Source organism: Trichomycterus rosablanca, chromosome 2, assembly GCF_030014385.1.
Source record: "Trichomycterus rosablanca isolate fTriRos1 chromosome 2, fTriRos1.hap1, whole genome shotgun sequence".
NCBI lineage: Eukaryota > Metazoa > Chordata > Actinopteri > Siluriformes > Trichomycteridae > Trichomycterus > Trichomycterus rosablanca.
In genome coordinates, this window is record NC_085989.1 from 37,775,474 (window position 1) to 37,789,937 (window position 14,464).

General features: G+C 40.5%; 1 protein-coding gene across 1 annotated transcript in view; it reads right to left on the bottom strand.

The window, feature by feature from the left end:
- The window catches only part of zgc:63863 (uncharacterized protein LOC393372 homolog), a 40,461-nt gene that overhangs the window by 8,610 nt on the left and 17,387 nt on the right, over positions 1–14,464 (bottom strand). The window contains exon 7 of the mRNA XM_062990817.1: positions 13,226–13,410. Within this exon, the coding sequence (XP_062846887.1) occupies positions 13,226–13,410 (185 nt within the window). The remainder of the gene's footprint in view (positions 1–13,225; positions 13,411–14,464) is intronic.

Consider the following 14,464-nt stretch of genomic DNA (forward strand, 5'->3'; position numbering starts at 1 on the left):
TCCAATAGAAATACCAAATCCATATGGGCATTACTTAAAAGTTCATATGCTTATGGTTTCCTTTTATAATGTCAAGTCAACTTTATTTATATAGCGCTTTTTACAATAGACATTGTCTCAAAGCAACTTTACAAAATCCAGGACCAACAGATACAAAAACCCCTGTTGAGCAAGCCGAGGGCGACTGTGGCAAGGAAAAACTCCCTGAAAATTACAGGTAGAAACCTTGAGAGGAACCAGACTCAGCAGGGCCCATCCTTCTTGGGTGGTCTGGAGGAAACTTTAAATAAGTAGGATTTACACAAATCATACAAACACAAAATTAAATTAACTAAAAGTTATAACTGGCAATAAATAAAGAAATAAATAATAATAGAGTTATTATAATGTTCGATCATTCATATCGAACACAAGAATCTAACTGTAATTTTAGGATTGCGTTTACCCCGTATTTCTAATTACATTCAATTATATATCTAATTATATTGAATTCCCCAATTGCAACTCTACTGGCCAAAGAGAGCTGACACCATCACACACCACCTCTAATAAACACGCAGTCGTCCACCACATCTTTTCACCTGCCAGTCTCACAAGATGCCATACCTTAAATACCACACCACCAGTGCAGACACCTGGTTCAGACATCAGAATTGACGAATGTACAGCCCTAACAAAGCAATTAAGCTCAGGCATGGCCAACTGTGCCTGTTTGGACGACCGGGCAGGCTACTAGCACTTTCTGGGTTTATACCTTGAAAACTCCAGAACTCAGTGTTGTTGGGATAATGGGTCAATATATAATGACTTTCACTGGGACAAAAAGTGGACACAGAGCCTATGGTACCTATTAAAGATAGATTCTTGCATATTTGTCATGCACAATTACACAAGTACTGTTTTATTTGCACAGCCCACAATTGCACACCATAATGTTTATAAACTGCACCTTTTAGACTAACTACTTCAGTTGTTTTTTTTATCTTATGTTCTTTAAATTCTAATATTTGTACATATTTTATATATCTTATATTTACATTACATTACATTTTAATGTTATCTTCTTTGACATGTTTTGTGTGATGTTTGTGATACTTGTTTGTTTGTTTATTAGGATTTTAACGTCATGTTTTACACTTTGGTTACATTTACATTTTCAGCATTTAGCAGATGCTTTTATCCAAAGCGACTTACACAATGAGCTGAACACAATGAGCAATTGAGGGTTAAGGGCCTTGCTCAAGGACCCTACAGTGGCAACTTGGTGGTGGCTGGGCTTGAACCGGCAACCTTTTGTTTACTAGTCCAGTACCTTAACCACTGAGCTATCACTGGTTACATTCATGACAGGAACGGTAGTTACTCATTTCACAAGATTCATCAGTTCACAAGATTATATCAAACACAGTCCTGGATAATTTTGTATCTCCAATTCACCTCACTTGCATGTCTTTGGACTGTGGGAGGAAACCGGAGCTCCCGGAGGAAACCCATGCAGACACAGGGAGAACATGAAAACTCCGAACCCAGGACCTTCTTGCTGTGAGGCAACAGTGCTACCCACTGAGCCACCGTGCCGCCCCTTGTGATGCTTGTGAATTGCTGCTGTAACACTGTAATTTCCCTCTGGGGATCAATCAATCAATCATAATGCATTAGACTGCTGCACCACCCAAGCAACCTAAAATTTTGTATTATGCAGTTTTATATTAAAATGTTTGTCAAGCAAAGAATTTAAGAAGTTAATCATAACCACTAATAACAATTAGGAGGCCAAGCACCAAATACATTACATAACAGATCTTACTACACCATAAAAAGAATAATCTAAGTGGAACAGCTAAACAGTCTTTTAAATATTCCTAAACTGACATGTCACACAGGTAGCTCACAACTGTTATTCTTAACTGTATTTTAACATTTCAAATTTTTTTTTTCTTTTTTTTCTTTTTAAAAAACAGTACTTTTATTCTTGCTACAGGAATGCCCAATAAATGGAGTATGAAATCGTTTAGCTCACATGTACACCAGAAAGTCAGGGCGCATGTGGCTCGAAGGCCAGTATGAATCAGCAGCTCCACTGTCCTGCTGTCCTTGTGACCCATATTGCTTTTTGTGTGTTAGAGTGAGCTGCTGCCTGACATGCTACAAATCCCAGTTCTACAGACCAGCTTCCTATCATTATAGTTTGTTAAAGTTATTTTTAAAGGATTTTCTGGGGGAAAACAGCCAAAAAAAGAACTAGTGATGTTACTGTCTTCTACCAAGATGAAGTGAATCCTAGTTAATATAAGGTACACTATAAAAATATTAGACAGTTCTTTTTATATACAGTGGGGAAAATAATTATTTGATCCCCTGCTGATTTTGTAAGTTTACCCCCTTACAAAGACTTGAACAGTCTATAATTTTTATGGAAGGTTTATTTTAACAGAGAGAGACAGAATATCAACAAAAAATCCAGAAAAAAAACATTAAATAAAGGTTATAAATTAATTTGTATTTGATTAGGTGAAATAAGTATTTGATCCCCTAGCAAAACGTGACTTGGTGGAGAAACCCTTGTTGGCAAGCACAGAGGTCAGACGTTTCTTGTAGTTGGTCACCAGGTTTGTGCACATCTCAGGGGGGATTTTGGCCCACTACACTTTACAGAATCTCTCCAAATCCTGAAGGTTTCGAGGCTGTCGCTTGGAAACTCGAAGTTTGAGCTCCCTCCACAGATTTTCTAGGGGATTAAGGTCTGGAGACTGGCTAGGCCACTCTAGGATCTTAATGTGCTTCTTCTTAAGCCAGTCCTTTGTTGCCTTGGCCGTATGTTTTGGGTCATTGTCATGCTGGAAGACCCATCCACGACCCATCTTCAGTGTTCTGGCTGAGGCCAGGAGGTTCTCATTCAAGATTCTATGGTACATGGCCCCGTTCATCAGCCCCTCAATGCGGTGAAGTCTTCCTGTACCCTTAGCAGAGAAACAGCCCCAAAGCAGAATGTTTCCACCTCCATGTTTGACAGTGGGGATGGTGTTCTTGGGGTCATATCCAGCATTTCTCTGCCTCCAAACACGGCGAGTGGAGTTGATGCCAAAGAGCTCAATTTTGGTCTCATCTGACCATATCACATTCTCCCAAGCTTTCTCTGAATCATTCAGGTGTTCATTGGCAAACTTCAGACGGGCCTGTACATGAGCCTTCTTGAGCAAAGGGACTTTGCGGGCACTGCAGGATCTCAATCCATTACGGCGAAGTGTGTTACTAAAGGTTTTCTTGGTGACTGTGCTCCCAGCTCCCTTGAGATCATTGACAAGCTCCTCCCGTGTAATTCTGGACTGACCTCACCTTTCTCAGAATCATTCTTACCCCACCAGGTGAGATCTTGCATGGAGCTCCAGAGTGAGGGCGATTGACTGTGATCTTGTATTTCTTCCATTTTCGAATGATCGCACCAACAGTGGTCTCTTTCTCACCAAGCTTCTTGCTGATGGTCTTGTAGCCCATTCCAGCCTTGTGCAGGTCTACAATCTTGTCCCTGACGTCCTTTGATAGCTCTTTGGTCTTGCCCATGGTGGTCGAGAGATTTGAATGGAAGAAACTGATTCTGTGACACTGAGAAACTGAGTCTTTTATACAGGGACAGGACTAATTTGTGTGCCTCATGGGCACATAACCGGTCTGTGGAGGTCAGAATTCTTGCTGGAAAATACTTATTTCACCTAATCAAATACAAATTAATTTATAACCTTTATTTAATGTTTTTTTCTGGATGGATTTTTTGTTGATATTCTGTCTCTCTCTGTTAAAATAAACCTTCCATAAAAATTATAGACTGTTCAAGTCTTTGTAAGGGGGTAAACTTACAAAATCAGCAGAGGATCAAATAATTATTTTCCCCACTGTATATAAAAACAGAAATTTGCACGCATTGCACTGCTTTTTGTTAATAAAACAGCTAAATGTGACTATTTATTTATTAGGATTTTAACGTCATATTAACGTGCTGCCCCAGCCGACACGATAGCCAATTAGTGTCAGCTGCAGGCACTGCTAATTATGCCCGCTAGATGGCGCCCAGCCGACCAGTGGCAACCGAGTTTTGAACCGCCGGTGTGCTAGTGGAATGTCCTGCTGCGCCACCTGGGCATCAGTTCAAGTTTTAATGTCAAACACAGTCATGGACAATTTTGTATCTCTAATTTACCTCACTTGCATGTCTTTGGACTGTCTGAGAAAACCGGACCTTCCAGAGGAAACCCACACGGACATGGAGAGAACATGCAAACTACACACAGAAAGGACCTGGACTGCTGAGCCTGGGAATCAAACCCAGGACCTTCTTGCTGTGAGGCGACAGTGCTATCCACGGTGCCAAAGTGCCACCCTGTACAAAGATGAAGTATCCTACAGATACACATAAGTGACATTAATGTAACTCCTGGTTCATAGAAGATACACTACAAAAATAATAGTTTTCTTTTTTTCAAATATAGAAAAATTAGGCTCTTGCATTACACTGCTTTAAAAAAAAAAAAAAAAAAAAAAAAGCTAAATATGACTTTGTCTTCTTTTTTCAGCTGCAACCGTTAGGGGTCACCACAACGCATCATTCTTCTCTATCTTGCCCTGTCCTGAACATCTGCTCTGTCCCACCAACCAACTTACCGCATCCATAAACCTCCTCCTGGTGGCTCCATCCTCAGCACCATTCTCTTCTATATAAGAACTAAACTCAACTTAACGCCCCTTTAATCACATAGAACACAATATGAGCACAGCTTTGTTTGTATGTAAAGCTCGATTTAATCTTTGTATTTGTGAGATTAATGCGAGTGCATATGTTGATCCAGCAGCCTCACAGCACTCGTTCCTTTTCTTTCAGTGTGTGGATAAATGCGATGGAGAGACTGAATCTCTGGAGTTGTCATGGCAATGAAATGGCACTGGCCCAAAGGTATTGATGTTACTGGTTTCTGGTTCTAAATGATGCCTAAAACGAACCAACTCTACTGCGGTGAAAAAATCATGGAACAGTTCAAGGGAAGCATCTTGTAATGGGAAAGGGCTACAGGGTTTGGAAAAGCATTATTTCATCACTTCACCAAGTACCTCAAGTTAGTCCCACCCCATGTGCGTCTGCACAATCAATATGCAACATTTTCAGACTATTGTTACATTTACGTTTATGGCATTTAGCAGACGCTTTTATCCAAAGCGATTTACAGTACTGTGTCTAAGCAATTGAGGTCAAGGGCACAACAGTGAAAACCTGGCAGTGGTAGGGCTTAAACCAGCAACCTTTTGATCACTAGTCCGGTACATTAACCACTACAACTGCTACAACTGCCCTTGTTGGTACATGTAATAGCAATGCATGAACAGAAGTAATACATACACTAATCAGCCACAACATTAAAACCACCTCCTTGTTTCTACACTCACTGTCCACTTTATCAGCTCCACTTACCATATAGAAGCACTTTGTAGTTCTACAATTACTGACTGTAGTCCATCTATTTCTCTGCATGCTTTTTTTTAGCCTGCCTTCACCCTGTTCTTTAATTGTCAGGACCCCCACAGAGCAGGTATTATTTAGGTGGTGGATGATTCTTAGCACTGCAGTGACAATGACATGGTGGTGGTGTGTTAGTGTGTGTTGTGCTGGTATGAGTGGATCAGACACAGCACTGGTGCTGGAGTTTTTAAATACCGTGTCCACCCTATTAGACACTCCTACCTAGTTGGTCCACCTTGTAGATGTAAAGTCAGAGATGATCGCTCATCTATTGCTGCTGTTTGAGTTGGTCATCTTCTAGACCTTCATTAGTGGTCACAGGACGCTGCCCATGTGGAGCTGTTGGCTGAATATTTTTGGTTGGTGGACTATTGTCAGTCCAGCAGTGACAGTGAGGTGTTTAAAAACTCCATCAGCGCTGCTGTGTCTTATCCACTAATACCAGCACAACACACACTAACACACCACCACCATGTCAGTGTCACTGCAGTGCTGAGAATGATCCACCACCCAAATAATACCTGCTCTGTAGTGGTCCTGTAAAAGTCCTCCTGACCATTGAAGAACAGGATGATACCGGCTAAAAAAAAAGCATGCAGAGAAACAGAAGGACTACAGTCAGTAATTGTAGAACTACAAAGAGCTTCCATATGGTAAGTGGAGCTGATAAAATGGACAGTGAGTGTAAAAACAAGGAGGTGGTTTTAATGTTATGGCTGATCAGTGTACATGGTAATCACCTGTGCAGAAGGAACAGATGCTCCTCTCCGTTTGCCTTTACCTGGTCGTTTTCTAGAATGTTTATTTATACACAGTGTAGGGTTTTTTCCTTCATAAATTCCATAAACTCACTGTGTAATTTTTGGCATTTGAAAGTAGGTAACAAAGGTGAGAGGTTCAAAACAAAGTCATGGTGGCATGGCGTGAAGTGTTTTACATGATTGGGTGCATTCTAACGGCACGACGGCTTAGTGCTGAGTTTACTAAACGGTAAACACTTCAATAATGTCAGGCACCGCACTTTTAAAAACCACCCCAAGTACAGAAAGTGAGAGAGACATTAGAGCCCCCGCTGTTGGATTAAAGAAGTGCCTGAGGTGACACTATACTCAGACACTGTAGCATCACTACAGCAACAGAACTGGGGTATATACTCTCCCTCTATCTCTATATCTCTCTCTCACACACACACTCAAACACTCTCACACACACATACACACACTCTTCTAACACAACTGGTTACACAGACATTGTGTGTACTTTAAAATACGAACTACTTTAAAGCAAGCCTAAACATTAACATGGGCAAATACATTTACATTTTCGGCATTTAGCAGACGTTATTAGTTTGGCGAGGCACAGGGACCAAGGTTAGGCACAATGCATCCGCTAGATATGCAATATAAAGATAGAAATCAAAAACTAGAAAGTCTACAACCCCTGGCAAAAATTATGGAATCACCACTCTTGGAAGATGTTCTGTCAATTGTTTAATTTTGTAGAAAAAAAAAAAATCACAGACATGCCACAAAACTATCATTTTTCAAAATGTCAACCATCTGGCATTAAGAAACAATAAAAAAAAGAAACAAATATAATAGTTGTGGTCAGTCACAATTGCTTTTTTTAGATCAAGTAGAGGAAAAAAATATGGAATCACTCAAATCTGAGGAAAAAATTATGGAATCACTCTGTAATTTGCAGTTTAAAAACAAAACATCTGCAGCAGATTAGATTTGCTAATTATTCTTCAGTTTAAAAAGAGTGCTTACACCTCGGAGAGCTGTTGCACAAAGCAGATTGTCATGAATCATGGTTCCAACACAAGATATGTCAGTTGAAACAAATGAGAGGATTATAAAACTCCTTCAAGAAGATAAATCATTGTGGAATGTCGCAAAAGATGTTGGTTGTTCCCAGTAAGCTGTGTTTAAAATCTGGACCAAGTACAAACAAAATGGGAAGGTTGTAAAAGGGAAGCATACTGGTAGACCAAGTAAGACATCAAAGCATCAAGATAGAAAACTTAAAGCAATATGTCTTGAAAACAGAAAATGCACAACAAAACAAATGAGAAACAAGTGGCCGGAAAGTGGAGTCAATGTCTGTGACTGAACTGTAAGAAATCACCTAAAAGAAATGGGATTTACATACAGAAAAGCCAAACAAAATCCATCATTAACACCTAAAAAGAAAAGAACAAGGTTAAAGTAGTCTAAAGAAAAGCAATCGTGGACTGTGGGTGACTGGATAAAAGTGATCTTCAGTGATGAATCGCGAATCTGCATTGGGCAAGGTGATGATGCTGGAACTTTTGTTTGGTGTCTGTCCAATGAAATTTATGAAGATAACTGCCTAAAGAAAACATGTTAATTTCCACAGTTGTTGATGATATGGGCCTGCATGTCGGGTAAATGCACAGGGGAGATGGTCTTCAATAAATGCCAAAGTCCACATTGAAATTTTGGACGCTTTTCTTATTCCATCAGTTGAAAGGATGTTTGGTGATGATGACTTCATTTTTCAAGATGATAATGCATCTTGCCATAGGGCAAAGGACGTGAAAACTTTCCTTCAAGAAAACATATAATGTCAATGGCATGGCCTGCAAATAGTCCGGATCTCAATCCATTTGAAAATCTCTGGTGGAAATTGAAGAAAATGGTCAATGACAAGGTTCCAACCTGCAAAGCTGATCTGGCAACAGCAATAAGAGACAGTTGAAGGCAGATTGATGAAGAATACAGTTTGTCATTAGTTAACTCCATGCCTCAGAGAGTTTAAACCATTATAAAAGACAGAGGTGGTGCAACAAAGTAATAATGGTGCAGTGTTTTCTGATGATTCCACAATTTTTTCCTCAGATTTGAGTGATTCCATATTTTTTTCCTCTACTTGATCTAAAAAAAAGATCTTATCTAAAGATTTTATTGTTTCTTAATGCCAGAGGGTTGACAGTTTGAGAAATGATAGTTTTGTGGCATGTCTGTGATTTATTTTTTTTCTACAAAATTAAACAATTGAAAGAACATCTTCCAAGAGTGGTGATTCCATAATTTTTGCCAGGGGTTGTAGAAAACAAAGCCTGAAAAGTTTATTACGGGCTGCACAATTAATAATTTTTCCTACTTTTTCCCCCCAATTTTCTCTCCTAATCTAGTCGTGTCCAATTACCCTGATTGCGTCCTCTATACTGATTCGACCCTTCACCGCTGACTGAGGACGCCTCTCAACTGACATACGCCCCCTCCGGCACGTACAGACAGTACGGACTGCATTTTTCACCTGCACAAGTCGAGTTCATACACCGACAGGCACTGTGTACGGAGGGTCACACCCTCATCAGCATTATTCCTCAGCCCTGTGCAGGTGCCATCAGTCAGCCAGCAGGGGCCGCAGTTGCACCAGTTATGAGGACCTATGATCCGACTTTCTACCCCTAACCCTATAAACAACAGCCAATCGTTGTTCATGCAGCCTCCCAGCCCAGTCGGAAGGCAGAGCTGAGATTCGATTCGATTCGATGTATTCAAAACCCCAACTCTGATGTGCTAGCGTACTTGAGCGGCGGCTGCACACTTTTGTGTATTATTATTCTAAACTTGCAGTTTCATTGCTTTTGCACAGCTGTGTACTTGTTTCCTATGAAGCGAGGCGGTGTAGTTTGCCTTGTTGCTGTGCTACCTTGAGCGTTGGGCATAATGCAGGTTTGCCGCTTTGCGCTGCGCTAAAAGTTCAATCAGACTTGCCGCTGACCTTTTGCAGCCAATTTGACAAATTGTTTATATGAATTAAACAGATGCGAAACACAGACATGGCGGGCAGAAACTGATTCCCGCTGTTCCACAAAAGCCCTAAACTGTTCAATTTCACTTCAATTAGAACCATGACATTGTGAGAAAAATACAGCCTGGCGACTAGTGAGCTGTGAAATAGGGAGACCGGGTTTGCATTTTAGATAGCAATCCTGCATTTAGTAATCCTGAAATCGCTTGTTGTGTCCTCGTGGCTCTTTAATAAGATTGAATGCGCCCTTTGATTGAAGCAATAAAGTTTCATGAACCAATTTTCCCTTTTTTATCTTCTCACGTCTCCAAACGACGAGCGCTGGCAGAGCTTTCTTGTTTTAAACTAAGATACATTTCATGTGAAACTGCATGTAGTAGAAGTGTGACTAGGCTGGAATGGACCTCGCTGCTGAGAGCGTGAGGCAGATCCCCAAACACCTGCAAAAATACAATACCCAATTTGAAAATATTATAACCTCGATAATATAACCTCGATTTAACGGACCTCCATTTAACGGATTTTGGATTTAACAAACAAAATCTGGAAAACCAAATGTCTGGTCTGATCATTAAAAATTCCTACAAGAAGCATATCAAAACCAGTGGTACAGTAATTGTCCGCCAGCCGGCGCACGTCTCTCTGTTTACATCAATGATAGGCTGTGTTTTGCCGGGAGGCTCGCTTTGTTCTCATTACATTTACATTTTCAGCATTTAGCAGACGCTTTTATCCAAAGCAACTTACAGTACTGCGACATTATACTGTCTGAGCAATTGAGGGTTAAGGGACTTGCTCAAGGGTCCAACAGTGGCAATCTGGCAGTGGTAGGGCTTGAACCAGCAACCTTTCAATTACTAGTCTTGTACCTTAACGCTAGACTACAACTGCCCTTGTTCTCATCTTTTTCTTCCTTTCTTCTCTGTGTTTTATGCTTAATATTTGCAAGTTCTAGTGCTTAGTTATGGACCAGATCATGGAAAATCTGAATAATTAAGAGGGTTATCTAGATCATTTTTGCCCTATGACCAGTTAAAAGTGCCTTTCCTATTAACCTCATTCCCCTCCATGTTTTAGGTTCTGCAACAGGCTGTGGCACCTCATGCAAGATTAAGAAGTCCAAGGTCCTTCTTGCACTTTGTACGATGGCTTAAAGAATTTACGACTGAATACAAATCACATTGCCTGAACAAAGCACTGTGTAATGGGGTCCTCACACATTTGTGAATGAGTGTAACACAAAGGGGGAAGGGGGATTAGCAAAGAACATTTAGGGGTCATGCCATTGGGAGCGATGTACTACACAGCTCATTACTACAAACTGCAGGGTCAACCGGCACAATACAGAGCGGGGGCTAGGGGGCACAGCCTGGGATTGTGCTCATTTCGACACCTTAAAAAAAAAAAAAACATGCAGCTGCACACAGCTCCCCCACTTTCCAGAAAGGCCACAGATGCTAGATGGGGTGGGGTTCTGAAAAACAAGACGAGAACGTAATTATGCCCAGACTGGGGTTTATGTATGGGGGGCTGCCCTGTATTCTGCAAAAATAAAAATATAATAAAAATACACACACAGTGTGTTGCTTTCTTCCTCTTTTTCTCTTCATTGAAACCACCGGAGCCAACACTAGTTGACATTAATCCAGGCACATTTCCGCTTGGTAAAAGCTTGTTAGCTAGAACCATAGAAGTATCAGTTACCTTCTACCATAGACAATGATAGCATCACACACTGGCTCCACCTGTGAGAGGCATCAGCTACATAACACAGTACATAATCAGCCAGAACTGACAAGAGGAAGACTGAGGTGCAGACAGCACTGCGTTAACCATCCCTAATGTGCTTTACAGAGAGTGCTAATGTCATTTTACACTTCATAGCTCCACCTGCTGGACATGTTGCACTTTTCAATACATCTAACAAGCCACAGGTTGAGAACCCCTGATTGAGAATGCTTTTTGGAATCTCTGATGAGAATTTAGCTTATTTTACTGGAACATATTAATGTCTGATATATTGAAACAGAAAAAATTAAAAAACCTGTATATCTGACACACTGAATGGTCTCAAGTACTCAAGTATTTTTGCAATAAAACAAAAAATAAGAGAAAGGAAAAATTAACCAGTTTTTAAATAATCATGAGTTGTTATAAAAAAAAAAAAAAAAAAAAAAAAAACATGCCAACACATAGTACTCATGTAAAAATTAATTGCCCCTCTAAACTTAAATGGGCAGAGGTTGCCCGATGGTTAATGTACTTTACGAGTAAACAGAACGTCACTGGTTTACACCAACACTAAATTGCCATTGTTTGCCTTAAATAAGACCATTGTACTCAATTATACACCGACCAGGTATAACATTATGACAGGTGACGTGAATAACACTGATTATCTCTTCATCATGGCACATGTTAGTGGGGGGATATATTTGACAGCAAGTGAACATTTTATCCTCAAAGTTGATGTGTTAGAAGCAGGAAAAATGGGCGAGCGTAAGGATTTGAGTGAGTTTGACAGGGCCAAATTGTGATGGCTAGACGACTGGGTCAGAGCATCTCCAAAACTGCAGCTCTTGTGGGGTGTTCCCGATCTGCAGTGGTCAGTATCTATCAAAAGTGGTCCAAGGAAGGAACAGTGGTGAACTGGCAACAGGGTCATGGGCGGCCAAGGCTCATTGATGCACGTGGGGAGCGAAGGCGATCCAACAGGCGAGCTACTGTAGCTCAAATTGCTGAAGAGGTTAATGCTGGTTCTGATAAAAAGGTGTCAGAATACACAGTGCATCACAGTGTGTTACGTATGGGGCAGCAAAAAGGGGACCAACACAATATTAGGAAGGTGGTCATAATGTTATGCCTCATCGATGTAAGTCCGTTTGAGTAATGGAAAAAAACATGAGGTCTGTCTTTTATATTAATGTTTGGGAATAAATAGTTTTTATTAAATGTCTCACTTTTCTGTCTTTATGCACAAATTAATATAGGTAAAGCAAAAAAAAGAGAACAGAGCTGTTCTAAGAATGGCACAAGGCATATTATAAAATATAAAGTTATGACTATTCCCATATGATTTTCTATCCAGTCCCACATATAGTTCTATATATAAGAAAGCTGAAGCACTACCGAAATCAGCCACATTAATTTGTAGATAAAGTGAAGATTTATCTTGTTTTAGAATTAATAATCTTAGATTTGCAGCTATTCCTAAAATAAAATTATGTATGTTTCTAGAAAAATATCTTTTTAGGGATTGTAAGGCTAACATACAGGATGAACTGCACCAAATGACATGTTCGACTTCTTTTGTTATATATTTATTTATTAATTTATTAGTATTTTAACGTCATGTTTTACACAATTTGGTTACATTCATGACAGGACAGGTAATTACTGGTTACACAAGATTCATCAGTTCAAATATTTTAATGTAAAACACAGTCATGGACAATTTGGTATCTCCAATTCACCTCACTTGCATGTCTTTGGACTGTGGGAGGAAACCGGAGTTTTGGGAAAACCCACACAGACACGGGGAAAACATGCAAACTCCACACAGAAAGAACCCAGATCGCTCCACCTGGGGATTGAACCCAGGACCTTCTTGCTGTGAGGTGACAGTGCTAGCCACTGGGCCACCATGCCACCCACCTTTTTTGTTATAACAACTATAAACACCTATAAAACCTCCCATAAAAACAATAGGCATGGAATTGTAAATGAGCTATACACATATAGCTCACATTACATACATACTGTTTATTAAATTAAATTGTTGACTTTTCTGGTTCCAGATTTCGTGCTCTGGGGAATTTTATACACAGGTCTTTTAGATCTCTTTGGAATTCTGTCAGTTTTGTTCAATCTTGTCTTATGCTAACTGTCAGAGCACTTACAGAGCTGATTAACAGCCAGTCTAACAGGACTTACCTGGTGCTAGACTGTAGTGTGGCAGAGCAGGCAAGCTGAGAAGGTGGGTACTCTGTGAAGAGGTTCTGTGCGCAAGTGATCAGCTGCTCATATGGCAAGTTCTGAGGAATCTGAGAAAGCAGATGATGCACACTGGCCATGTCGCACTCTGTGCTCTTCACCTCCCGTTCCCGATGCAGCACAATCTAAACCAGTGAGGGCAGAAAGATGAACGTGTGAAAGAAAGAAATCCTGAAATATAATTCAAACAAAGGCTAACTGGTGGTCTGAGAACCAGATCTGACCATTAAGTACAGTTTGTTTCTTGGTTTAACGTCATGTAAACACACTGGTTACATTCATGGCAGGAAGATTGAATATTTTCTTTTTTTTTTTTAATGAATAAAAGATCAAGTCAAAGTCTTCAGTATTTTATCTTTATATGTGTATTTTCAGTTTTACATTCATGAAGAGTTTGAGTATTGTTCCAGCATTAACTTTGTTGAATATTAGGGAAAAGCGAGTCCAGGCGGCGCAGTTGCACCAGTTATGAGGACCTATGATCCGACTTTTTACCCTCTAACCCTGAACAACAGCCAATCATTGTTCATGCAGCCGCCCAGCCAAGTCGGAAAGGCAGAGCTGAGATTCGATACAATGTATTCGAAATCCCAACTCTGGTGCCCTAGCGTACTTTACCGCTGCGCCACCTGAGCGGCTCACACTGTCCATTTTATCAGCTTCACTTACCATATAGGAGAACTTCCCCCCCACAGGACCATAGAACTTCCCCCCATAGAAGGACCCCCACAGGACAACTACAGAGCAGGTATTATTTATTGTCACTGCAGTGACACTGACATGGTGGTGATGTGTTAGTGAGTGTTGTGCTGGTATGAGTGGATCAGAGACAGCAGTGCTGCTGGAGTTTTTAAACACCTCACTGTCCCCCTGGATTGAGAATAGTCCACCAACCAAAATATATCCAGCCAACAGCCCCCCTGAGCAGCGTCCTGTGACCACTGATGAAGATCTAGAAGATGACCAACTCAAACAGCAGCAATAGATGAGCGATCGTCTCTGACTTTACATCTACAAGGTGGACAAACTAGGTAGGAGTGTCTAATAGAGTGGACAGTAAGTGGACACGGTATTTAAAAACTCCAGCAGCGCTGCCGTGTCTGATCCACTCATACCAGCACAACACACACTAACATACCACCACCATGTCAGTGTCACTGCAGTGCTGAGAATGATCCA